The sequence below is a fragment of the Rhinatrema bivittatum genome, chromosome 3, assembly GCF_901001135.1.
Source record: "Rhinatrema bivittatum chromosome 3, aRhiBiv1.1, whole genome shotgun sequence".
NCBI classification, from domain to species: Eukaryota; Metazoa; Chordata; class Amphibia; order Gymnophiona; family Rhinatrematidae; genus Rhinatrema; species Rhinatrema bivittatum.
In genome coordinates, this window is record NC_042617.1 from 244328383 (window position 1) to 244356257 (window position 27875).

The window sequence follows — 27875 nt, forward strand, 5'->3', positions numbered from 1 at the left end:
TTTCTTTCTTCGTCTCCCTCAGTCTCATCAGATATTCTTCCCTGTGTTCCTCTTTTTGGGACTTTATATTTCCTGAACGCTGTTCTTTTTGCCTTTATTTTAATCAGTCACCTCCTTTGAGAACCAGATTGGTTTCTTATATCTCTTACTTTTGTTTACTTCTCTAAATATAGATTTGTGGTCTTTGTAATGGCTCCTTTTAGTTTTGCCCACTGTTGTTCCACCTCTCTCATTTTCTCCCAGTCTTCCAGTTCTACCTCCAGATACTTCCCCATATCGACAAAGTCCGTATTTTTGAAATTCAAAACTCGGGTCTTTGTGTCTCTCTGTATCTTATTTGCGATATCGAACCATACCATTTGATGATCACTGGTGCTGAGGTGGGCACCCACCCAGACATTAGAGACATTATCCCCATTATGAGCACTAGGTCGAGTATGACCCCTCCCTTGTGGGTTCCATTAACATTTGTTTGAACAGAGCCCCTTGCAGGGCATCCACTCTCTCTACTTCCGGTAGATTCTGCAGAAATGTGCATGCCCTATACCTTGCTAAAGTATGCACTGTCCTGCTAATTTTCAAAGTGCGCTTATACATGTGCAAGTCCAATTTGAAAATTAGTGCTGAAGTCCACATGTACGTGGGCGATTATAAAATTATCTTTTAAACCAGCAAGGCCTCTGGGCTATTTTTTTCCCCTATTGTGTGGAAAACATTTTTTTGCAAGACGTGGGCTAAATTTTGGACTGGACAGCTGAGCATTAGCATCCTTCTTTGTTGCTGGCACCTTTCTTCTTTCGCAGCAGGCAACCCAGCCAGAAGTTAGAGTGATGACTCATTATCAATGGAGAGCAGCTAATCAGAGGCAGCAGAAAGCAAAGCAGGCACAGAAGGTGACAGTTACTGCAGAACATGGAAGGAGGAAGATGTATATGGTCACAGAGTGAAAGCTCTTCTACCACACCATAGGCCTCAACCTGGGCTGCTTATTGCTTGTGAGCACACAGACTTGCTTGCCCACACAGCTTGTCAGTCCTCACCTCTAAACTCTTCCCCTATCTCGGCTCCCAACCCAAAAGGTGCTGACCTCCCCACCCTATTGAAGCTGCCTAACTCAGCCATTGCCTGGGAACCAGAGACAGAGTCTTGAATATCACTACAGAAGATAAGAGGTGACATTAGGGCAGCGCTTCTCAACCCAGTCCTCGGGGCACACCTAACCAGTCAGGTTTTCAGGATATCCACAATGAAAATACATGAGATAGATTTGCATACAATGGAAGCAGTGCATACATATCTATCTCAATCATATCCATTGTGGATATCCTGAAAATCTGACTAGCTAGGTGTGCCCTGAGGACTGGGTTGAGAAGCACTACACTAGGGGACAAGACTATTTCCTTGGTGGTGACTGAGGATTAGCCTCCTGGAGGAGGGAGAAACAGAATAGCACTGTCGGATAGGTGGGAAGACCAGGGAAAAGAAAAAGAGAATGTTGAGTGTGGGAAACCCTTGGTCCCCCAGTAGTGGGCCCTAGATCCCTGCCTGATAGGAAACAGCTAGGAGGACAGACCATTCCTTGCAGCACCTTCCCCTGAGGATGCCTGCAATGGTTTGGTCCTTGTCCAGAAAAAAAGGGGTGAGGCGGAGCCTTAGTGCATGGTCAGTTTGGTTTAGGTTTTGTAGAGAGAAGAGCTGGTTTTTGCTCCTGCATTGCTTTTGGTTGGGAGACTGCCCAATTCCAGCGCACTCCTTGCCTGTAAGAGGCTATTTATTTATTTTATTTAGACATTTTATATGCCATCATTCCATGTATAGATCACAACTGTTTACAAAGTGACATTAATAGTTATAACAAACTCCCTTCTTGAGAGTAAAAAGGACTTTATTATTAGTTTTTACAAATTTAGTTGTGCTCGGGTGTAATCATGTTCCTGCTGGTGAGGCATCCCCACTAACTGAAAGACAGGAGGGAGAAGACCTGGTTATTCCTTTCCATCCAGTGAGAGGACTTGAGTGACTCCTCACCCAGTGGAGAAGTTTTGGATTTGTGCAAAGCTGTGTTTTAGTGAGGAAGTTATTTTGTACCACTCCTCTTCACTATGGAGCTGGTCTATAAAAGCCATGCTGGTAGTCAGAAAAGAACCTTTCCCCCTAAGAGGTCAAATACAGGCGTCCAAAACAGAAAAGCTCATGATCAAATTGGAAACCCCAACCGGTTCTCCACCCCGCAGGAACGCAGGACACAAGATGGGAACATCTGGGACTGTGTTAGATTGCAGGTACGAGACTTCCCCCTCATTAGGTTTCCCTTCCTAGCTGGGACCCTTGCCCCACAGACAAGAAAAAGGGGGCAAGCTGCTCCCAGACAGTAGTACATAGAGTGAAAGAAGAGCGAGTTCTCTACTTATGACCCAGATTGAACACAAATGTAAAGACAAGTAACCCATCCATTAGATATTTATTTAGTTTCCACATATCCAAATAAAGTTTCTTTTTAATACCCACATCATGTCCTGCCTGTTTCTGCAGTTATAACATCACTAAAGGGGATAGTAATACATCTCAGAGGATTCCCATTCACAGCCTGAGCCTAAAAGATTAAGCCTTTTCCCCACAGAAAGAATTCACTCCTTGGGACTTATTGAAACTGGGGACGTAGCAAAAGGAGATAGCCCCAAGCAAAGTTCTTTTGTGTGCCCTTGGACAACCATAAAATCTGAAAAAAAAGGTTATAGGAGCATCATGGAAGAAGGCAAAGACAGAGGGGGATCGGTGGAAGCAGAAGACAGCAGGGGATGGCCGTTGATCCAACAGTGCAAGGAGGAAGGAAGAGGATTGAAAAGGGATAATATTGGTTGTGGTGTTCTTGTTGGGAGGAGGGATTATGTTGGGGATGCCAAGCCCCTGTTTTTTTTTTTGTTTTCTCGTCTCTCTCTCTCACCCCTTTCCTTTCAAAATTATAGCAAAAAAATCTAGTTGCTAAGGGAGAATGCTGCTGTATCAGGATACACAATTAACTTTTCAAAAGTCAGAACGATTACCAATTGGATTAACAGTAAATGCTGGAATGTCCTGTGTATGATATGATATAATAGTTATTTATTGTATTTATGCAGTTGTGTATATCCACCTGTTACCACACTGTAAATACACTACAATTTTGTGTGTTTTAATACTTCAGAAATAAAATAAATATTGAAAATACCATTATATTAGCCTTTATTTGGGCTTCTGAAGATTGGACTACTTTTGGGCTTGGGATCTCTCTGTCCCTGGGTTGCCTGGACTAGTTATGTGTCTTACTTTGGGCTTCAAACCCAGTGGAAACACTGCTGCCTAGCCACAGAGGAGCTCAGAGCAGGATATGAAACCGGCCACTGTTTGGCTTTTTTCTAAGCAGCACATATGGCTAACTGGAGCTGGTTTCACTTTATCAGCCTGTTTTGGAAAAACTTCCCATTAGTTCACCAGCCTATTTGCTAAACATTTTATTCTGCAGCAAGTATGAGGCATTGCTACTAAAATGATTGCAAGTTTAACTTGACTCTTATTCCACACAAAATGTTTAATTCAATTCATCAAAATTTAAGTTGATGCCTGGGATTCATCATTATCTAAAAATCAGAGAACATAAGCACAGTAAGGAAAAGTCAAGTGTCAAACTTAACTCTAAGCAGCAGCACAACAGCAAAAGAAAAGTTTGAGAATATCGGAGAAAACGCATTTCCCACAACTCAGTACAGGAACCAGAGATAAACATCGAGAAAAGTCCTCCACGTGGCATTATGTTTATCTTTTTACTCAGTCTGTGCCGTGTACACTTTTACAAAAGCCCCTGTAGCAAAGGCTTTTGCCGAACACTGGTTTTCCTGATCAGCAATTAAAAAATAAAAATAAAAGTTGTCACTGTATCAGAAGTCCCTTGCTATATACAAAATCATAACATCCTGTTTTTTGAATGTTGATTTACAGTACTGTCACTTATAGCCTTCAATGAAAAGATTCTCATAAAGGTTAACAAATAAAAGCAAAATAAAAGGTGATACCTTATTATTAGATTAATAATACATTCCTTGACGAGACAGAGTATCAGCCTTTGAAAGCTAGTCAAAAAACGTATTTAGTCCAATATAAAAAAAAAAAATATATCACTTGAGATATATATTGTTTTTTATTTCTTAACCTTTAGTTCCCCGTACTCAAGAATTATATCTCTTTTAGATTCTGCACTAACGAAAGGGATAAAACGTCAGAAACAATACTAACCTCACTTATTTCAATTTCCATGCAGCTTCTTGACTCACTGAACTCGCATATAAAACCAGCATGCCTTGCTTAATGATGTCACTTCCTGTCACCTCTCCCCAGAATGCTCCGTTTTGTAGTTTTAGCACTGTAGTTAATTAGATCCTAAAATTGCATAGCCTTGTAACTGTAACAAACATTAACTTACTAAGCCAAGGTAGCTCCAGGTCATAAGAAATAGTTAAGTCAATTCTTATTTATGCCCCAGGGAATTAGGAACAAAAAAATTCAAAACTGGACAAAATTGCTATAATTATTTCATACTTTAATCAGAACAGTACTTGAACATTCTTAGAAATGTATGCAGGACCTTTTGCACATGACAACAGTGTAGTACTGCTTATATATCATGCCAATAAACAAAGAATACTTCTGGGACCAAACATCTCAGGCCCCTTACAGCTCTCACTTGTGCATGCAACACACCCCAACCACAACCACCACTACTACTACTACACACACAGAAATTCTACATAGTTGTGAAAGCACTGCAGAATGTTTGTAGGTTCTGTGAATGAAATTACAGTCCTAATGGCAGACCAATGAGCTCTTGGACCCCAGTGCAAGTTTTCATTTTGTCTCCTCTCAAGTCCAGTGTGCTCAACCCACACTTTCCCACCTCTCTCTCATCTCTTGCCCTCTGCTTTCACCACTCACCACCCCCAGAGGTCTCCTGTCTTCCCTCCCATGTGCTCTCACCCTTTTTCTCAACCCAATTCTCTTCTCTTCATGTCCCACCCCAGTAGTCCCTTCACCCCAAAACCAACACAGTGCTCTTAACCCTGGCAGACTAATGCCAATAGTCTCACACAGCTGATTTTTTGTGAACAGAATGAGTCAATCAGCTGCAGGAGGCAGGACAGCAACTCAACTGGCCTTCCTCTCAGCTTCCTAGAGTTAGAGAAAACAAGAGAAGGTTGCCATCTGCCTGTGCCTCTCAGCCTGCATGTAAGTCAACTCTGGAAGCAGGACGTCCTTCACTGTGGGGCTCTGGTGCAGCTTCTCTCCCAGCTCCCCCAACACCTCCATCCATGGGGCCGCAACACTATCACAATGCAGCATAAGAATACAATTTTCTGTTGCAGTTAATAAAAATTGTGTAGCAAGTTCTTTTAAGTAGCATGAAACAAATGTTCTGCAACCTGCATTCGGTTTTATTCATTATTTCTCCATAGTCAACCCCTTCCTCTGCTTCTCTATTCGCCCAAAGAACCTCATTTAGTGCTGACCTGACAAACACCACACCCCCATTTCTCTGTCAGGGCAACCTCCTCTCCCCTCCTCCATGTACTTGGGATCTTGCAATTTCCAATGACCCTGAGATTGTCATGGATTGTGCGTTATGGAGTAAGGTTGCACACATACTTTCCCTTACAAACCTACTTAACACTCACATGCTCACTCTCTCTCACACACACAAACTCCTCACTTTCTTCCACACCCGCTTACTCACTCTTCTCTCACACACATTCTAATACACACACATGCTTACTTTCACACACTCACTCTCTTTCTTCCCCCCCCCCCCCCCCCCCCCCCAGCAGCAGCCGCCTTTTCCTGTAGGCCAGCACAGCCTACAAGACTTCTCTTCTATTTTCTGACCATGCCAGCAGACATTGCTACAACTCCTTGGGCAAGGCCTGGGCATTACTCCTACTCTTTTTGCAGCCTAGATCAGTGACTGCTCCTCCCTGCTTGCCTAGACCCACAATATAACTTCCTTTTTCAGAATACACACAGGCTTCTTCAGCTGCATCCTATAGTTTTCCAGTGTCTGCCCAGAAATCCAGCAATTAATTTAGAATTCTAGAGTCTCCAGGTCAAATTTGGAGAGTTCCCAGGTGCTCTCCTGCTCCCCTCACTCCCCTCCTAATAGGCTGCTCATGCCACCTGCCAAGAATAATTCAGGTTAAACTATTTCTTCCACCCACCTCATTGGCATCACTCAATGAGCCATTATGATGCCTCCTCTCGCAACCCTGATCTCCTCTACCTGTCTGGCTGCAGTTATTCATACAACCAGAGTCTTCACCATATGCTACTGCAGCCCCTCCAAAGCACTGCTCCTCAAGTCTTCCTTTGAGTCCACAGTTCCAGGTCTGCCTGAAAAGAACATGGCTCCAACCATACTACCAGTTTCCTCCTGCCTGCTACTGCCATTTGAGTTGCAGGTCAGAGAAACTGTCCAATAATAGCACAGGCAGAGGCATGCCCTACCCTTGATTGGCACCTGGCTGGACTGCCAGTCAACTGCCTGCCCCCTGTCCCAGCCACATCAAAGCCTCAGCAATACACAACTTTCTCTTCCTCCTGCAAACTAGATTTTACTGCTGACCAGCAGATGGAGGCAGATAACTTCTCACGTTTTCTTACATTCCTTCTCTCTATATTCTGGGATAGCTGGGCAGATCTTCAGTAGTTCTCTGCTTCCAGGTAGGTGGTAGGAGAGATTTCTAAAAAAAAAACAAAAAAAAAAAAGGGTAAAGATGGGTTTTATTTTTTCCCTTTTTTTCCCGTCTTGGCTTCTTCCTTACTGATGGCCTGTCTGTCGTTTGAAACCGGTTAAAAGCTACAGCTGCTTAAAAAGGGGGAGGGGGGGGCAAAAAGGGAGAATCGTGAACTGCATAGGGCAGTTCCTCAAGGTGGGAGAGACACTCTGAGAGAGTGAGAGGCAGTCCACAGAAATACAACTCTCTCCCTTCAGCGGTCTTTCCACCTCCCCAAGTAATGGCTGAGCGAGGCTGGAAGTGTGCAAGCTGTGGGGGGAAGGAGGCACAGCTCGATAGCGGGCTCGTTCTACCCCAGATGTGATGCTCCAGATGCCCAGGAAGTGCAGGTAAGTCAGGGAAGCACAGAAGTGAAGATCGGATCACTGATACCGGCTCAGCAGGAGGGGCGGGACCAAGCAGCGCAAGCAGAGTGCTCGGCGTGGGAAGAAGAAACTGAGGCACTGGCAGGCCCAAGCAACGCTGCAATTACTCCCGCAAGTGAGGGACAGCTAGAATTAGAAGAAGACTCGGAATTTTCAACTGTTTATCCTTTTGATGCATCAAGCCTATAGAAGGATGAAAAATAAGACAGTAGGGCAGGAGGAGAGCCCTGGATTATTGCTAGAGACTCTGGGGCAGAAGGCACCGGGAGCAAAGAGGGAAGGACTCTTCGGCCTTTATCCCCTCCCTGATACATTCGAATAGTGAACCGGGAGAAGGAGGCCCTTCAGGAGACTCGGAATTGAAGGAAGAGGTGGGGGAGGGGAAGGATGCCAAGGTGAGACTATTTAGAAAGGAGGAATTAGGTTCCCTTATCCTAAAAGTCATGCAGACTCTGAGTCTGCAAGAAGTAGTAAAGGATGGGGAGAAGAACTCACAGGGGGATCCTATTCTCCAAGGCATCAGAAGGCCACCCAAAGCATTCTCATTGCATCCAGCCAACAGAGAGATGATGAGGGCTGAATGGGAGACACCAGACACAGCTATAAAGGCAAGGCGGGTGATGGGCACACTACCTGCTGCAGCAGGCAGAAGTGGACAGGTTTTTTAAAGTGTCCAAAGTAGACGCGCCAGTAGCAGCAGACACAAGGAAGACGATGCGAGTAGAAGGGGGTGCAGCCCTTAGGGATGCAAGACAGGAAGATAGAGGCTGTGTTAAAAAAAAAATCATTTGAGATTTCAAGTCTGTCCCTACAAGCCGCTGTGTGTGGAAGATATGTGGTGAGGGAGTTAGTGAAGTGAATACAGCAGCACAGCGAAACAGAGCTAGATCCACTTGAAGCAGTGGAATTGGAAATGGTAAGGCTGGCATCAAGTTCTGTGTTTTTGGCAGACACATTATATGACTTAATCAGAACCTCAGTCAAATGTAGCAACAGCAGTGGTGACGAGATTCCTGTGGCTGAGACAATGGGCAGCAACAGCCTCAAAATCCAAATTGAGCAGACTTCCTTTTAAAGGGCATCTGCTCTTTGGAGAGGAGTTGGATGCCCTGATGAAAGGGTTAGTATAGGGAAGGCTGCAAAGGTTGCTGGAGGACCAGGGTAGAGTATCTGGGAGATATTTGAGATTCAAGGCAAAGGAAACAAGGCTGTATAGACAGGGTAGGGCACAGAACAGCTAAGGAGTCAAGCCCCAGCTGAGGCAGCCTTTTTGTGGAACCAGAGGGGGTCCTTGCATAAGGCCCCCAGAGGTGCCAAATGATGGTTTGGGGGCCCACTTCTTTATTCCCCTAGTGGACAGCTACCTATTAATGTTTTTGAGGAATTGGCCTGGATAATCAGAGACAGATGGATCCTGGAGATTATTCATCACATCTATGCCCTGGAATGGGCTGTCCCAGAATCATTTTTTTTCTGTTGTCTCCCTGCAGATCCCAAATGAAAGAAAGGGCCATCGGAGAGATTTTAAACTGGCTGATGTCTTTGGAAGCAGTAATGCCAGTACCTGCCCTAGAAAGGGGAAAAGGGTGTTACTGTGTATTTTGGGGTTGCCCCCCCAAAAATGGAGGGTTCCGCCCAGTGTTGGATTTAAAGAGGGTGAACAAGGTGCTCAGAGTACCTTGGTTCAGAAAGGAAACCTTGAGATCAGTGATGGCAGCAGTCAGGAGGGGGGAGTTTCTCACCTGAAGTTAGCGGAAGCCCATCTTCATATCCCAAATAGGGAGACCTGTTATGATTCTGCTTGTCAAGCAGCCTCCCAACCACCAGAGGTTCTCCGGGAGCTACTCCTACCCTCTTTCCAGCTTTAGTCTCAGTGACCTCATGACTCCACAAATCCCTGCCTCCATCTAGACTCAGGGCCTTGTCACTGAGTCTGCTCGGCTCCTTGCTTGGCCCCTCGTCTCTGTATACCTTGTGGCTTTCCAAAGCCTTCCTGTTTCCAGGCTTGCCTTGTGGCTTCCCCAAGCCTTCTGTCTTGAGCTTGCTTTCTGCTCTCTAGCCTTCTGTCCCAAGCTTGCCACTATTAGTGACCTCTGTCTTGTTCCAGGGTTCCATCCCTAACCTTGGTTCCTGCCTGAGCTCCAGACCCATCAAACATCAGCCTCCAGCCCTTTCAGCCTGCCTCTTCAGTCCTGCCTGACTTCTGTCTTCAGCCTTCATCCCCAGGCCTGTTCAGCTTCTCCTGAGTTTGTTTCTTTCCACTCTGGATTCCAGTCTTAGGTCTCAGCCCTTGTTTAAGTAACGCCGGCTGCCAGAACCCAAGGGCTCAACCTGCGGGGAAGGTGGCTGATATAGGCCGAAGACCCCCTAGCCTAGTCTGCCCTTGGAACCCTGGACTGTTCCCTTCAGGGGTTCCCCAGCCGAGCTGGGTCCCCAACCTTAACAAGACCCATCAAAAGTTTTTAAGGTTTGTGGCTCTAGGAAACCACTTTCAATTCAATGCTTTAGCCTTTGGGTTGGCCACAGCACCTCAAACCTTTACAAAGATGGTGGTAGTTCCTTGAGAAAGGAGGGCATTCCAGTCCATCATAACTGGAGAACTGGCTGATCAGGTCGACATCAAGGGAAAAAAGCAAGATGTTTACTCAGTGAGTAAGATGTTGCCTGAATGCATTGGAATGAGTGATGGACGATGCCAAAAGCCATTTACATCCTTTTCAAATCTTGGTGTACTTAGGGGTGCTGTTCAATACCAGTCAAGGGACAAATTTTATGATGCAGGAGAGAATCGAGAAGCCAACAGCCCAGGTGAGCAGGCTGGCAGTGAACAAGAAGCCAAGAGCAAGAAAATACCTACAGTTTTGGGCTCAATGACAGAAGCAATAGAGGTAATCTCCTGGGTGAGGGCACATATGTGCCCACTACAGAGAGCATTATTCTCCCATTGGAAGCCCAATAGCAAAAATATGAGGAGAGGATCAGACTACCATTTAAAGCCAAAGCTAGCCTCCGGTGGTGGCTAAGGGGGAGAAGTCTGCTCATAGGAGTGATCCTGGTTCCGCTCGTATGGACCAGGCAGATGCCAGCCAAACAATTTGGGAAGCCCAATGCAAAGGGCAGTTGGCACAGGGTGGTTGGACAGAGAAAGTGGCTGCCTTGTCAATGAGCCTGTGGAATTAAGAGCAATAAGACTGATGCTTCAGGTGTTATGCTCAAGAGGAAAGTCAGAAGCAATGAGAGTGCTTTCAAACAGCACAACGGCATTACTGTACATGAACAAGCAAGGGGGCACCTAGAACCCTCAATTAGAGAGGGAGGCAGCAAGACTGATGAGATGGGCAGAGGGACATCTCATAAGGTTGTTCGCCATACACAAAGATGCTATTTTAGCCAAAAGATCTTCATTCAAAATTTGTAAGAAGGATCCAACAGAAGAAAATTGGATAAAGTATAAGCTTTGGTAAGTTAAATGTAAGACATTGATAAGACAGGCTAAGAGAGAATTTGAAAAGAAGTTGGCCGTAGAGGCAAAAACTCACAGAAAAAACTTATAAAAATATATCCGAAGCAGAAAGCCTGTGAGGGAGTCAGTTGGACTGTTAGGTGATCGAGGGGTTAAAGGGGCACTTAGAGAAGATAAGGCCATCATGGAAAGATTAAACGATTTCTTTGCTTCGCTGTTTACTGAAGAGGATTTTGGGGAGATACCAGTTCTGGAGAAGTTTTTCATGGGTAATGATTCAGATGAACTGAACCAAATCATGGTGAACCTAGAAGATGTGGTAGGCCTGAATGACAAACTGAAGAGTAGTAAATCACCTGGACCAGATGGCATACACTCCAGGGTTCTGAAGGAACTAAAAAATGAAATTTCAGATCTATTAGTAAAAATTTGTAACCTATCATTAAAATCAACAATTGTACCTGAAGACTGGAGGGTGGCTAATGTAACCCCAATATTTAAAAAGGGCTCCAGGGGCAATCTGGGAAACTACAGACCAGTTAGCCTGACTTCAGTGCCAGGAAAAATAGTGGAAAGTGTTCTAAATATCAAAATCACAGAACATATATAAAGACATGGTTTTTCCTGTTGTTAGCAGGCCTGAATTAGCCATGCTGTCACGGGATCTGTCAATCAGGTCCGGGAGGTGGAGCTTTACCAAGCAGAGATTAGATTTTAGCTCTCTGCGGCTGCACGTGTGTTCCCGCTCAGGAAAGTAACAGATTCTCCTCAGTCTGTTCTTTCCGTGCGCAGGATCGCACGCGGAGCTGACTTCTCCTCAGCGTTTTATTGTTTTCTTAAAATGTCTAAAAAATCGGGGTTTAAACCCTGTACCTGTGGCAAAGTAATGTCGGTCACAGATGGCCATGACCGATGTTACAGATGCCTGGGGCCAGACCACAACCTACAAGACTGTGAATTTTGTGCCCGAATGTCCCCGAGGGCCCAAAAACAGCGGGCTTATCGAATGCGGGAACCTCTCAGTCTTTCGGAGCCATTAGAGGCTCATTCTTCGCCTGGCCCCTCGACAACAACGGCTCCATCTCAGAAACGAGCGTCCTTGTGGGATCCTCTCCCCTCCAGGCTTGGACGTAAGGACTTGCCACGACGACATAGGCCATCGGATCCGAGAGGACCGAGAGAGCCTGAACTATCAGCGCCGGAAACAGCGGCCCCTAAAACTTAAGCACCTAAAACTTCTGCGCCCAAGGTACCATCGGCGCATAAAACTTCTGCGTCCAAAACACCATCGGCGCATAAAACTTCTGCACCCAAAACACCATCAACACACAAAACGTCTGCGCACTCGGCGCCGGAGACATCTGTGCACAAGGCGCCGAGGACATCGGCACACAGTGGACAACAACAACATAGAGCGTCAAGGAGCCCGACGCCTAGGCAGCACATTGGACCCCTGATGGCGCACAAACTTACGGCGCCGCAAGATGCACCACAGAAAGCATTTCATAAGTCCAAACACCCAGCTCATCCAATACAACTTGGGTTAAAATGACGACATGAGTCCCCAGAGGTATCTCATTCCACCTCTCCAGATGTAACATCAAACCGCTCAGATACTTCATGTTCTTCGAGATCTACTTCTACAGGTTTGAAAACAAAACATAGAAGACGATCGCTGTCTGGACGTGGGATCCACACAGGATCATCGTCATGCCATCACCATAGACATTCACATCACTCGCACCACAAAAAGGCTTTGAAGATGAATGAAAAATGGAAAGTAAGCCCTTCTACTTCTATGTCGTCTCACGCACAAGGTGCAAAGACCTTATCTCATAGAGAAATAATACAAGCCACTTCCTCTAATGCATCTACATCCTCAGATAATTCTGTTGGGGCTGCAGATGGCAAGATGGGGAAGAAATATGACGTTCCAAGTACTTTCCCTCAAATACCTCCGGTGAACCTAAAGCAAGTGAGTTACCAAAACAATCTGGTCGTTCAACAATGCCTCCTCACACAAAAGAGGCATTTTTTCAATTATCCCAATTGCTAGCAGGGTTTTATGAAACTCTTGAATCATCCTTTAAGATGACTAACGAACTATCTGTGACTTCCCCGGAACACAGTACACATACTTCCAGAGAACCGTCGGTGGAGCCTCCGGCATCCCCAATAACAAAACGACCAACTTCACCAATTCAAAAGCAAGATACACCTATCGATTCCATGTCTCCGCAAACATCCCCATCATCATCTACCAGATTCCCATCGGACCTGCAGGAACAACCGCAGGAACCGTATTCCCCTCCAGAGGACCTTACGTATCCAAAATTGTTAGAAAAATTGGGTACGATATTACACCTGGAGGTCCAAAAGGAGACAGACCCTAGATCAGAAACCTTTGGTCTCCTAAAAATTTTTGATGCTCCAGGAGAACCAACATTTCTTCCACCACAAGAACTCCTACATACCGTCTTACAGAAATCCTGGGAAACACTTTACTCTCTGTCAGCGGTTTCAAGGAAAACGGATATAAAATTTCATATGCGGAAAACATTGCCTTACTCTATGCCACAATTACCGCATGCTTCAACTGTGGTGGAGTCTGTGATGCAAAGATTCAAAAAAGCAAAGTCGTATACCTTATATCCACCGGGCAAAGATAACCGATATTTAGATGAATTTGGCAGAAAGATGTACCACAACGCCATGTTGAATGCCCGCATTATGCACCATCAATTCTACATGGTACAATACCTATATGAGTGCATACAAGCCACAAAAGGTATGCTTTCCTCGACGGCAGATTAGATACCACCGCCTCTTCATGACATGGAGGAGTGTTCTCGACACCTTCTGTGGTCGATATATGAGGGATTTGAAACATCTTCCAGGGCGTCTGCAACAGCCATCGCAGCCCGTAGGATGGCATGGTTATGTTCCAGCAAATTAAGAGGAAGCTCTAGCAGTCCAATCCTTAACATCACAATCTCACTACTCGACCACGCATTGTAACGTCGGATCTACTTGTCGACAATCCTATGCCCGTAGACCTTACAGGTCTTATCAATCCTTTCGTACACAGACTTATCCATCTTACCAGCATCCTCTGCCGCAACAGCACACCCCAACCCAACGTAGGGGTAAGCCACGTAACCAGAGACAGCAGACACAACAACCGGCTGCTGCAGTAAAATCAACGCTATCGTTTTAATAATCCAGCCACCACCACCATTCTCTCCCAGGCCTGGCAGCCTGGGAGAGAATAACATCCGATCAATGGGTTTTAGAGATAGTACGACACGGTTACCAACTCCAATTTACCACAAAACCCATACTACCTCACCTTTCCACTCTAAAGAATCAAAGTTTCCAACCACAACTGGGGGAGGAAATTGCTTTGCTTCGCAAACAACAGGCCATTTGAAGGATTTCCCCGAAGACCCGATAGGCAGGGTTTTATTCCCCAAACTTCCTCATACCCAAAAAGTCGGGTGGCCTTCGTCCCATACTAGATCTGCGGGAATTGAACAAATTCCTGACCAAAGAGAAATTCAAGATGGTATCGTTGAAATTGATCCTACCTCTGATTCAACCCAATGACTGGATGTGTTCCATTGATCTGAAGGATGCTTACACACATATTCCAATCCATCCATCCTCTTGGCATTACCTATGCTTTCGCTACAGGCATCACCACTACCAGTACAAAGTTCTCTCCTTTGGACTATCAGCTGCACCCAGGGTTTTCACCAAATGCATGGTTGCGGTGGTGGCTCATCTCAGATAACAGGGTATAACCATTTTTCCATATCTGGACGAATGGCTGATAATCGCCTCGACTTCGGACATCTTGATTGACCACCTCCAACGGGTGATAGAGTGCTTACAGGAATTAGGGCTGGTGATCAATTTTCAGAAATCACACCTACAACCAACACAACAGCTGCAATTCATAGGAGCATGCCACTTGCAACCGGGCATACCTAACAAACGACAGGATATCACACCTGCGTCAACTTCTCAATGTGTTGAACCATACTCAAAGGCCTTCGGCGAGACAAATTTTAGTAGTCCTAGGCCACACAGCAGCGGCTATTTTCACGGTTCCCAACACCAGGCTACACATGAGACGCCTGCAATGGGGATTAAAACGTCAATGGAAGCAACACTCACAACCGTTGACACAGAAGTTATTGTTGACCTCCGAGATGAGACAGGACATAACATTGTGGCTCCTAGACTCCACCCTTTCCAAGGGGGCATTATTCAGTCCCCCTCCTCACAACGCAGTCTTAACCACAGATGCGTCTTGCAAGGGATGGGGAGCACATCTTGAGATTTACGAAACGCAAGGGTTATGGACAATCTCCGAACAGACCCTGCAGATAAATTTATTGGCGCTCAGAGCAATTCGAAATGCATTACAAGTGTTTCAAGATCACTTAAAGGGCCGCAGGGTCATGATCTACACAGATAATCAAGTGGCAATGTTTTATATCAACAAGCAAGGAGGGTCCGGTTCATGGTCCCTTTGCAAGGAGACCCTGACAATCTTCAAACATGCTCACCGACTTTGCATACATCTGCAAGCAACTTACCTACCAGGAGTGGCAAATACAAGAGCAGACAGGCTAAGTCGCATCTTTCATCCTCACGAATGGACACTCAATTCGGATGTAGCCCAAGATATCTTCATTCAGTGGGGGACGCCCTCGATAGATCTCTTTGCAAAGGAAATCAACGCTCAAGTTCCCAAATTCTGCTCGATAAGACCAAGCCAGTTCAGACTCACTCAGGATGCCTTCTTCATCCCGTGGACGACAGGCCTCCTGTATGCCTTTCCTCCAATACCACTCATAACCAGGACAATCCAAAAGTGCATAACAGACAAAGCTCAACTGATACTCATAGCCCCGGCCTGGCCAAGGCAGCCGTGGTACAGTTTCCTTCTCCGACTATCAATCATGGACCCAATTCGGTTACCGAATCGCCCAGATCTTCTGTTCCAAGATCAAGGGACACTTCTACACTCACCTCTCCATTTGACAGCATGGAGATTGAGAGGCTCCTTTCAACAGAACAAGGAGTTTCCGCTTCGGCACAGTTCATCTTGCTAGAATCCAGGAAACTCTCAACGAGGAAAAATTATAGCTATAAATGGAAACGCTACTCTACCTGGTGCACTTCCAAGGGCGTACCACCATTGGACTGCTCACCTGAGCTACTCATGGATTATCTTCATACACTATATGCAGCTGGTCTTGCAACGTCATCCATTAGAGTTCATCTCAGTGCCATAGGGGCATATCATAGACCAGTTAACAATATTCCTATATCAAATCACCCCTTACTATCTCGTTTCATTAAGGGGTTAACTCACTTTCGTCCTCCGATCTCTAAGCCTCCAGTTCCGTGGAACCTCAACATAGTTCTTGAACAGCTCATGCTTTCCCCGTTTGAACCCATGGACTCGGCACATATTAAATACCTCACATGGAAGGTTGTATTCCTGGTTGCAGTAACATCAGCGCGACAAGTCAGTGAATTACAGGCCTTGGTCCATTATTCTCCATATTTACAGTTTCATCACCAAAAGGTGGTTCTCAGAATTCACCCGTGCTTCCTACCAAAAGTGGTTTCTCAATTCCATCTCAATCAAACCATAGAACAACCCATCTTTTTCCCTAAACCTCAGGCAAATGATAGGGAAAAATTACTGCATACACTAGATTGCAAAAGGGCTTTAGCATACTACAAAGAAAGAACAAACTCGGACTCCCGTGTTTCTCAACTCTTTGTCTCTTTCGACCCGAAGGCACCTGGACTATCTCCAGCTGATAGCACAGTGCATCAAATTCTGCTACGACAAACAGAATTTACAGCTACATTCTGTTCCTAAAGCTCACCAAGTCAGAGCAACGGCGGCCTCCTTGGCATACCTTAAAAATGTACAACCCATAGACATTTGTAAGGCAGCTACATGGTCATCACTCCATACCTTTACATCTCACTGCTGCCTTGATCAATAAGCAGCCACTGATGTGAAGATAGGGCACGCAATCCTACAATCTCTATCCTCCTGACCACGGTGACTGCCACACTGTTAATGATCACGTACAAACATATATATCATAAACAACGTGATGGGGAGCTTGGGATTCCCATGACAGCATGGCTAATTCAGCCCTGCTATCGACGGGAAAAAGCAAGTTTGCTTACCGTAAACGGTGTTTCCATAGATAGGATGAATTAGCCATGCTGACCCGCCCTCCTCCCTGGCAGTCGCCATCTCTTTGACTATACTACAGCTTAATCACAGACTGAGGAGAATCTGTTACTTTCCTGCACGGGAACACACGCGCAGCCGCAGAGAGCTAAAATCTAATCTCTGCTTGGTAAAGCTCCGCCTCCCGGACCTGATTGACAGATCCCATGACAGCATGGCTAATTCATCCTGCTATCTACGGAAATACCGTTTACTGTAAGCAAACTTGCTGCTTTTTTTTTTTTTTAATTCTTTATTTATTGTTCCCAATAATTACAACAAATAAAATAATATAACATTACAAGGATTGACTAAAGCAAACAAATAATGACAACTAAGATTAAAGTAATAAAAGTCTATCCTTCATGTCATTAATTACAATAGTATAAGGAGAAAATAGAAGTGAAATTCTACCCTAAAATGAACAGATTTTTAAGAAAACTTGGCATTATCTATATCCTATTATTACTCTATACCGGTCATTAATTTTCAAGAAGGTTTTTAAGACCTATAGGATCTGTAAAAGGTAATTATGACCATTCAGTTTTATATTACATTTGCATGGATATTTCAGTTTAAAACAACCTCCTTTTTCTAATACTTTCTCCCTATACTGAAGAAAATTTTTTCTACGGACTTGTGTAGTTTTGATAAGATCAGGGAAAATCCATACCTTCTGACCATAGAAAGTATTAATTCTATTCCGGAAAAAGGATCTCATGATATTATCCTTATCTGTTGAAAAAGCTAATTGAAACAACAGGGTTCCCCTTGTCTTTATATCTAACTCATCCTGATATTTCTGCAAAAGATCTGATATATCTATGGAATTGCCAACATTATCTATTCCTTTGTCACTTAAATCCTTTTGATCTTGTTCCACTCCACTTCTCTTACCCCCAAGGTAAAATGCCCTTATTATGACCGGTAAACATTTTTCAGATATTTTTAATGATTGTAGCAGATAGTTCCTGAATAATTCCATAGGGTTTATCTTTTTTATAATAGGAAAATTATTAACTCTTATATTTAGCGATCTTACCATATTTTCTAAATTTTCCAATCTTTTATTTACTACTTCACCTACCACAATCTGTTGATTTTGAATTTTTTCTACCTGAGATAGTTTTTTATCTATTATATCTACAGCCATTCTTTGCTTTTCTAAGTCAGCTGCATTTAACACAGAAGTTCTCATCACTACTTCAGTTAGTTAATTTATAGATGTATCTAACTTCACCAGGCAGTTCCATAGACTTTCCATAGTTATATTATTAGGTTTTAACAATAATATGTCAGATTTTATGACTACTTCTATATTTTCTTGTTCATCTTTTACTGAATTACATACTTTAGGTGTACTTGACTCCAAGGGGATCTCGATTGGACTTTGTGATAAACTCAAACAAGCATTTTCAAACTGTTTCTGATCTATTACATGCAAATCTTTAAACTGGGCATTATTCTTAACTTGTATCTCCAAAGGGCTTAATGCCCCTTCCTGGGTAACCCCTGGATTCTCTAGGGTCAATACACCCTCTCTACCAGGCGGTGATGGAGGAGCCGGTGCCTCAGGGCTTAAATATGTTTCATTGACCCGAGGAGAGACACCCCGTTCAAGTGTGTCTCCTAATGCGGTCAGCCCACGTGGGGAATTTTGAGGATCTAGCAACTCCAATACAGTTTTTTGTCCTGATTCTATTAACGCCACTTCACTAGGAGGCCTTAACTTAGGCTTCTAGGACAAATAAAAAGTCATGGGATAGGTGGCGATGTTCTTTCGTGGATTACAAACTGGCTAAAAGTCAGGAAACAGAGTAGGATTAAATGGACAATTTTCTCAGTGGAAGGGAGTGGGCAGTAGAGTGCCTCAGGGATCTGTACTGGGACCCGTACTTTTCAATATATTTATAAATGATCTGAAAAGGAATACAACGAGTGATGTAATCAAATTTGCAGATCAGACAAAATTATTCAGAGCAGTTAAATCACAAGTGGATTGTGATAAATTGCAGGAAGTCCTTGTGAGACTGGAAAATTGGGCATCCAAATGGCAGATGAAATTTAATGTGGATGCATATAGAGAAAAATAACCCATGCTATAGTTACAAAATGTTAGGTTCCATATTAGGAGCTACCACCCAAGAAAGAGATCTAGGCATCATAGTGGATAACACGTTGAAATCATTGGTTCAGTGTGCTGCAGCAGTCAAAAAAAAGCAAACAATATTGGGAATTATTAGAAAGGGAATGGTGAATAAAACGGAAAATGTCATAATGCCTCTGTATCGCTGCATGGTGAGACTGCACCTTGAATACTGTGTACAATTCTGGTCGCCACATCTCAAAAAAAGATATAGTTGCAATGGAGAAGGTACAGAGAAGGGCGAACAAAATGATAAAGGGGATGGAACAGCTCCCCTATGAGGAAAGACTAAAAAGGTTAGGACTGTTCAGCTTGGAGAAGAGATGGCTGAGGGGGATATGATAGAGGTGTTTAAAATCATGAGAAGTCTAGAATGGGTAAATGTGAATCTGTTATTTACTCTTTCGGATAATAGAAGGACTAGGGAATACTCCATGAAGTTAGCATGTGGGACATTTAAAACTAATTGGAGAAAGTTCTTTTTCACTCAACGCACAATTAAACTCTGGAATTTGTTGCCAGGGGATGTCATTAGTGCAGTTAGTGTAGCTGGGTTTAAAAAAAGGATTGGATAAGTTCTTGGAGGAGAAGTCCATTACCTGTTATTAATTAAGTTGACTTAGAAAATAGCCACTGCTATTAAGTAACATGGAATAGACTTAGTTTTTGGTACTTGCCAGGTTCTTATGGCCTGGATTGGCCACTGTTGGAGACAGGATGCTGGGCTTGATGGCCCTTGGTCTGACCAAGTATGGCATGTTCTTCCAAGTGAAAAAAGTATAGAGAACCATATTCCATCTGGTAAAGCTCTGTCATTAAGGATGTCCACATGGGTCCTGTAGGGGGTCCAAGTTTTAACCAGTGCAACAATAAACATTTTTTTAGCAATCAGACAAGCCTTAGAAAAAAACAAGATGTTATTATTATTGATAGAGACATCTCCATTGTCATTGTTAAGTATACAAAATGAACATGACCATTGGATATCCATATGAAAAAGAGCAGATACCTGTTTGTGAACAGATTCCTGGATTCCCTGACATGACCATAAACAATGTATTAATGAAGCCTGTTGAGAACCACATTTCAAACATTCACCAGTTGTTATAATGCCCAGTCGATAAGCCCTCATCGGGGAGTACACAACCCTATGGAAAATTCTCACTTGCATTTTGTTGCGCTGGCATGGTGCAGGATTGGTACGACCCTCTGTGGGATGCCAGAGGGCACCTGCCACCAGGAGATGGAGCACACAAGGAGACAGAGGCAAGCTGGAGCTTCACCAATAACGGCCCGGGGGCTCCACGGGTTGAGCCCTTGGATTCCCGGGCTGCCTGGGCTTAGGTGGGCCTCTGGGGGTCTCCCGGAGAGGTGACAGAGAGGTGTGCCCACGAAGAGTAGAGGTGTGCGGCTGTCGGTGAACAGGCGAGCTAGACCGGAACTGAGAGTACTGGAGACCATGGGTACAAGGCAGGAGCTGAAGGTCCTCCTGTAGGAGCGTAATCCTGAACAATCGTTGTATGAACGAGATGAATGAGAAAACTGAAAACTTCTAATTAATGACGCCAGCATTGAAACGCATTGAAACGCACGGCCATATTGAATGCACTAACGTTTGATACGCAATGGCATGCACTACCCACTTATGTACTGACATTCAGTGAAACGCACTACCATTTTGTAATAATATTTTGTATTGTATTAATACGATTGCTGCTATAAAATGTCTAACATATCATGTCTATTATATGACGTGTACAATGGTCTGATTATAAGCTACACCTACTTGAAAGAATGTATAAAAGTTCGCTCCCCACGGGGAGTGGCATGCAGTTTGTACTAAGCCTTTGTCTTAGCTGCATCTTGCTGGCAATAAAAGTCTATCTTTGCGGATCAGTTGTCTGGACCTCTTTCCTGACTTTTTACTGACGGTTACACTCCGGGTACAATTGGCAGTGCCTAATGGTCTGGCTCGAAGAAGGTCGTGGGCAGCGTCAAAGCAGGCAGGCCTGGTGGTCCCAGGAGAAGCGAATAGAGGGTCCGAATGGAGCACAAGGGTCAAAACCAGGGTATCCGTCCGAGGATGGTCAGCCAAAGCAAGGGTCAGTTCTAGATATCAGTCCGAGCTTGGTCAGAGGCAAACAGGTCAGATCCCGGTATCAGTCCAAGCGTGGTCAGAGGCAAGCAGAGGTCAGTTCCGGGTATCAGTTCAAGCATGGTCAGAGGCAAGCCGAGGAGGCGATGTCCTTTCGTGGATTACAAACTGGTTAAAAGCAGGAAACAGAGAGTAGGATTAAATGGTCAATTTTCTCAGTGGAAAAGGGTAAACAGTGGAGTGCCTCAGGGATCTGTACTTGGACCGGTGCTTTTCAATATATATAAATGATCTGGAAAGGAATACTCAACAGTTGACTTTTGGAATAACTCCATTTCCAATGTCCTAGACTCCTTAGCCCCTATCTCTCGTTTTCACATTAAACCCAAACCCTCAGTTCCCTTGTATACAACCAAACTCAAAATGTTAAAAACCAAACTACGACAATCTGAATGCGCTTAGAAAAAACATAATTCCCTTAACTCAAAAAAACTCTACTTTATCTGTCTCAGAAAATATAGGAAAGAAGTCACATTAGCAAAAAAGAACTTTTACTCATCTAAAATTAAAGCAGCCAATGGTAACACTTCTGTGCTATTTAACCTAGTGAAGCAGTTAACCTCTCTCTTCCATTGCTTGCTCCCCCTTTACTCTAACAATTTTTGCAAGCAAATTGCTTCATAATTTAAAGACAAAATTACCAACATGTCATTGGACTTTACACATTTTCCCTACCCTAAAGACCTCATCCATAAACCTGACTGTTCTTGGTCATCATTCTTGCTCACTGACTCGGACACAGTCATACGCATTTTTCATAAAACAAAAATATCCTTTTCTCCTTTCAATCCCTGTCCTGGACACTACCTGAAATCACTTAGTTTACCAATATACGATTTCCTTGTTGACCCCATAAATCAATCACTACTCACTGGTGTTTATCCTGACCAGTTTAAACTGACCTCAGTACTACCTATCCGAAAAAAGAAAAATGAAGACTTCTCCAACCTCAACAATCTTCGCCCAATAGCGTCACTTTCTACTCTGGCCAAAGTAACAGAATCTATTGTTCTCTACCAGTTAAACAACTACCTCTACGATAATGAGCTTCTTCACCCAAACCAACACGGTTTCCGAAAAAGTCACAGTAGAGAAACCCTGCTGATTTCCTCCTTTGATACGCTACTAAGAGGATTTGACTCCAACATTGATTACATACTATTTATTTATTTATAACTTTTATATACCGAGGTTCAATTAACAAGATTAATTATCACTTCGGTTTACATTATAACAGCAAACATAACAGAGACAAGTCTTGTTTTACAATGAACAGGGTGGAATAACCTGGATAAATAACAATGAACAGGGTAGAATAACCTGGAAAAACATAAAATAGGTGCAGAAAGTATAGAGAATTGGGACTGTGTAACTTGGGCAAAAGCAGGGAAATTAAATGGGGGTGCTCATACTAGTGCTCTTAGATATCTTGGCAGCATTTGACACCCTTAATCATTCTCTATTACTGTCAAGACTGCATTCAATTGGTATCTTGGATACGGTTCACAGCTGGTTTAACTCCTTCCTCACCAATTGTCAGTATCAAATCCATATAGGGACGTGTGCATCCTTGCATTATTCAATTTTCTCAGGGGTCCCACAAGGTTCTTCACTTTTCCCCATTCTGTTTAACATCTATCTTTTACCATTGTGCTATATTTTAGACAGTCTCAATATCCAATTCAAAATATATGCACGAATTTAAAAAACCTTTGAAGACATGGCTTTTCAAACAGGCTTTTTCTGAGAACTAGAATAACTGATTTATGCAAGGCTCAGGGTGATGCAAAATGAAATGATGAAGGCAGTATATAGTTTTTAAGGAATTTTTAGGTATTTTAGTTGTAATATGTTTTTAGAATTTATTTAATGTTGTATTTATTATGCTAGTTGAATGCTGATAGTATGTATGAATTGTTATTTTATTGCTGATATTGTATATATTATGAGACTGTAAACCAATGTGAAGACTTGGTCCGTACACCGGTATAGAAAGATTTGGAAAAATAAATAAATAAATAAATAAGTTTTTAGTTCCGTACTCAAAATCATGGTCCAACACTCTTATCTTTGGTTTCCTTATACATCAACACCATAAAATCCTGGCTTTCTCACAATCGTCTGAAACTTAACACCTCAAAAACAGAAATTGTACATTTATCTTCCATCCCAATGTCTGACTGCAGACCTCCTGCTCATCTTGATCTTAATGGTACTCTTTTACCAATCACATCCAAAGCCCACAACCTTGGAGTCACTATCAACTTCCATGTCACACCACATATCCCTAACAGTAAAAAACTCTTTCTTTAAGCTCCACATGCTGAAACGTCTCTTTCATCAAGACTTCAGAACAATTCTTCAGTCTTTAATCCTGCTGTATATTGATGGCGAATTCAGCCCAGGGCAACAGTTCAGCCCAGTCATTCTGACGTGAACTGACATAGGCGCAGAGGAACTGTTTGAGAGTTCTATTCATTCTTCCTTCCTTCCGCAAGATTTGCACCTCGCTATGTGGGACCCTTTGCCATCCTTCGGTGATTAGGGAATCTGACGTACAGTCTAAAACTGCCTCCATCATTGAAGATACATAATGCATTTCATGTATCTCTATTAAAGCCAGTGATGCTCTCCGAATTCTTCAGGAAAACCCCAGAACCTACCAGTCTGGATACTGAAGATGACAAGACATGGGAATATCTCATCTCATGGGAGAACTATGGCCCAGAAGGGAACTCCTGGGAACCACTGGCCAACATTACAGATAAAGAGCTGGTACGTCAATTCCATCTGGCACACTCACGAAAACCCAGACCACCTGGAAGAGGTCTTGGAGGGGGCCCTTTGAAGGGGGGGTACTGTTGCATCCATCGGTCGCAGACGGCTGCGACCACTCTGCCTTACCTCTTTTCTTCCATTTTCCTCCTCTTTGGGCAGGATGGCTGCCTCCGGTGCCGAGTGCCGAGGGCTTCGGCGTCTCCAGCGTAGCATGGGCATTCCAGTCCGCCATGCTCACTCCCATGGCTTCCTAGGGCATGCATGCGCACATCTCTTACACTCAAATACACGTCATGGCGGGAACCTCGGGGGCGTCCCCACCGCATGACTTCAATACCTCCGGGTATTTAAAGCCTCCGCTTCGCTACCACCTTTGAGTTAGCAAGGACTTCAGTTAAGCTACTCTGACCGCTCTAAGCTGTACAGTGTGGTCAGGCAAAGCAGTGGTTGGGTCCAGGAGATCAATGGCGTGGTCAGGCAAAGCAGTGGTCAGGTCCAGGAGAAGATCAATGACGTGGTCAGGTGAAACAATGGTCGAGTCCGGAAGAGATCAGTCCGTAAGTTTAGCTTACGGAGAAGACAAAACCAGTATCAGGAACATGGAAGGAACAGGAACACGAGGAAATCACCAGGGAGGCAACGAAGTACACGTCCGCGAACTTCTCGCCATTAAATTGGCTCTTGAAGAGTGGCGCCCGTGGCTTGAGGGCACACAACATAAATTCACGGTGTTCACTGCCCACAAAAACTTAGAACATCTAAGCCATGCCCAGCGCCTCAATGTCCGTCAAGCTCCATGGGCCTTATTTTTCTCAAGGTTTGACTTTGAGCACCGTTACCGCCCTACAGATAAGAATCACTGGGCAGACGCCTTATCCCGGTCTTTTGAACCTGAGGACATCCCCGAAGAGCCAGCTCAGATCATCAGCCCAGCCTGTATTTCCGTGACTGCTACCCATCCGGTCCCTCCTGGAAAACCCGTGGTGCCCCGACAACTCCGGGAAAGAGTCCTTCGCTGGGCACATGACTCCAACTTTGCCAGCCACTCATGACGTGCGCAAACCGTGGCACTGCTCCAGAGGTTTTTCTGGTGGCCTACCCTGGTCTCCGACGCTAAGGCATATGTTGATTCCTGTAATGTTTGCGCACAACGAAAACCCCCGGTCAGGCGACCTTGGGGACTTTTACAACCACTTCCAGCACCTGAAGAGTCGTGGACTCACTTATCTACTGATTTCATCATAGATCTGCCTCCTTCTAAGGGAAATACCATGATATGGGTCATCATAGACTGTTTTTCTAAAATGGCCCATTTTGTACCTCTTCCGGGCCTACCATTGGCACCAGAGCTAGCACGTCTCTTTTTTCATCACATTTTTAGACTGCATGGCCTACCAGTGGATATTGTTTCCGATCGAGGTCCTCAATTCATCGCCAGATATTGGCGCTGCTTTTGCTGAAAATTCAGTATTAATATCAGCCTCACGACCCCTATCACCTTCAGGCCAACGGACAAGCTGAAACGAATGAATCGCTCGTTGAAGGTGTTCCTGTGGGCCTATATCAGTGACCAACAAGGCAACTAGTCGGACCTCTTATCCTGGGCAGAGTTTTCCCACAACTCTCACATCGCCACAGCTACTGGAACATCGCCTTTTTCTATAGTCTATGGGAAACAACCTCGACCACCTCTACCCATACCTCTCTCCGTGCCTTCTCCTGCGGCACAAGCTACTGCAGATACCCTTAAGGCATTATGGGAACAGACGAATCTTCACCTGCGCCAGACCGCTTCCTGGGCCAAGAAGACTGCTGAAAGTCGTCGCTGCGCAGCTCCTGAATTCCTTCCTGGCCAGAAAGTCTGGTTGAGTACCAAGTACATTAGACTCTAAATCCCTTCACAGAGATTCGCTCTGAGATTCATTGGACCATTCCTGATTACTCGATGCATCAGACCGGAGACTTACCAGCTCCGGTTGCCTCCTTCCTTGGGTATACATAATACCTTCCACGTTTCCTTACTTAGGCCGGTATTGTTGTCCTGGCCTACTCAGAAGGTCCCTGAGCCACCTGCATTGGTGGCAGAGACTGATACCATGTATAAGTGAAGGGGTCTGAAGGCTTCAACCTGACAAAGGACTTCATGTACCAGAATTCCCTGCTTCATGACGGGTTTACTTAAGGTCTGCAATACAGCTGTAATTAGGACATTGAGAAACTCTCTGACAGCACATTGCACATTTTCATTTTTTTGGCTTCGCTGTTCTTATTCTCTGATAAGCTTTCACTGCTGTAACCTAGATTAGAACAATGGATGTATTATGTGATGGGCTGTATTACTGCAGACTCGCGAATTCCTTTCCAGAACTGCAAGTCCCAGCAGCATCTCCTGCAGAACATGGGAGAAGTTTCACGAAAGTTCCAGGGTGTCTAGGGAGGGGGTCAGTAGCCCCTTCAGCCGGAATATGCTTGCTCAGCAATGCTTAGAACGCATGTGTAAAAGATAAGAACTGTAAAGTGCATAAGAGTCTGCTCCTGGAGGGGAGGGGCATGCAGTTGTACTAAGCCTTTGTCTTAGCTGCATCTTGCTGGCAATAAAAGTCTATCTTTACGGATCAGTTGTCTGACTAAAAGAGACGGTTACATAAGGTCCACAAAGTTCTGGACATCCGCCGCAGAGGCCACCGATGGGAGGGTTATGGACCCAAGGAAAATTCATGGGAGCCTGCTCGTAACATCTTGGACAAGACCCTCCTCTCGAGCTTTCATCGTGCCCATCCGGGCAAATCCCGACTTCCAGGAGGGGGGCGTAAAGGGGGGGTACTGTTACGCTTGCTGCCTATGGCAGCCCTGCGGTGCGGCCCTCTCACCTCTCTGCACAAGCTTCAGTTCCAGCTCCTCGTCGCTAGTGGCAGTGGGCCGCCGATCTCGACCTCGGACTCCCGCCAGCACCTCCGGCCCTGCTCCGCTTCCCAGGACCTCCAGCCAGGATGCCTCCACTCAGGCCTCTCTGTGGGCCTCGCGGAGAGACGCCGCTGGCAGCGCCGCACCCCTCCCTCGGCGCACACGAGCACATCAGTGAATGATTTAAAGGGCTCGCAGCGGGAACCTGGCCGCGGACCTGGATGCTGACGTCCTTCAGCACATAAATACTTAGGCTGCACTCCTCAGCGTCGCCTTTGCAACAGGTCTCCTTGGTTTCCTGTTCCTGGTTTCCGAGTACTCGTTGCTACAGTATCTGTTTGTTCGTGTTCCTGATTCTTCAAGTTCCCAGTTTCCGGTTCCTGTTCCATTGTTCGTCTCATCTTGTGTCTGACTTCCTGGATTCAACCGACGCTCTATTTTACTGGCGTCAGTTTTCGAACCCGCTGACAGCCACAGGTTAGGAAAATGGATGTCGGTAAAATTGAGAGTCATTTTTCTTTTTTATTTATTTATTTATAACTTACCAATACATACAAAGTATTAATATACTTAAGAAACACATATAAGCCGATGTGAAATAACATTAGGAAAAAAAAAAGATAAAGATATCATTGGCTTATTACAAAATTCATAATTCAACCTACCCAGAGGGTAGGTGTATGAGGAGTACAAGGAAATAAAAAGAGCATTGTTTTTCTAACCTACTGAACGGCAGGCAGATTTAAAAACTATTTTTTTCTTTTTTTTTTGTTATTAAAGGTTTTTATTGAAACAACAACAGAATGAAACCTACAGATCGGACCATACAAGTAGGAAATGAAGAATACATAAGAAACTGCACAAAGCTGCAAACAATGCCAGGAACAACTGTAGGCGAAACATCACAGAATAGCAAAACCAAGTTGTTTACGTTTAATGAATATAGCACCCCACCCCCAAAAACTATTTTTTTCTAAT

At 44.4% G+C, this 27875-nt stretch overlaps 1 protein-coding gene across 4 annotated transcripts in view; it reads right to left on the bottom strand.

Annotated features, from left to right (window-relative positions):
* The window catches only part of GEMIN6 (gem nuclear organelle associated protein 6), a 56010-nt gene that overhangs the window by 27324 nt on the left and 811 nt on the right, over nucleotides 1–27875 (bottom strand). The window contains exons 1-2 of one of the 4 annotated variants that reach the window (XM_029594389.1): nucleotides 6047–6151; nucleotides 4270–4435 (exon numbers count right to left, since the gene is read on the bottom strand). The exons of 1 other annotated variant lie outside the window; for it this stretch is intronic. Coding sequence is in view for 1 of the 3 variants with exons in the window: in XM_029594388.1 (XP_029450248.1) it covers nucleotides 6240–6250 (11 nt within the window). In the remaining 2 variants the exon portion in view is untranslated. Of the gene's footprint in view, nucleotides 1–4269; nucleotides 4436–6046; nucleotides 6152–6239; nucleotides 6418–6681; nucleotides 6762–27875 lie in introns of those variants that run through there. 2 more of the 4 variants (XM_029594390.1, XM_029594388.1) reach the window with 2 other exon arrangements.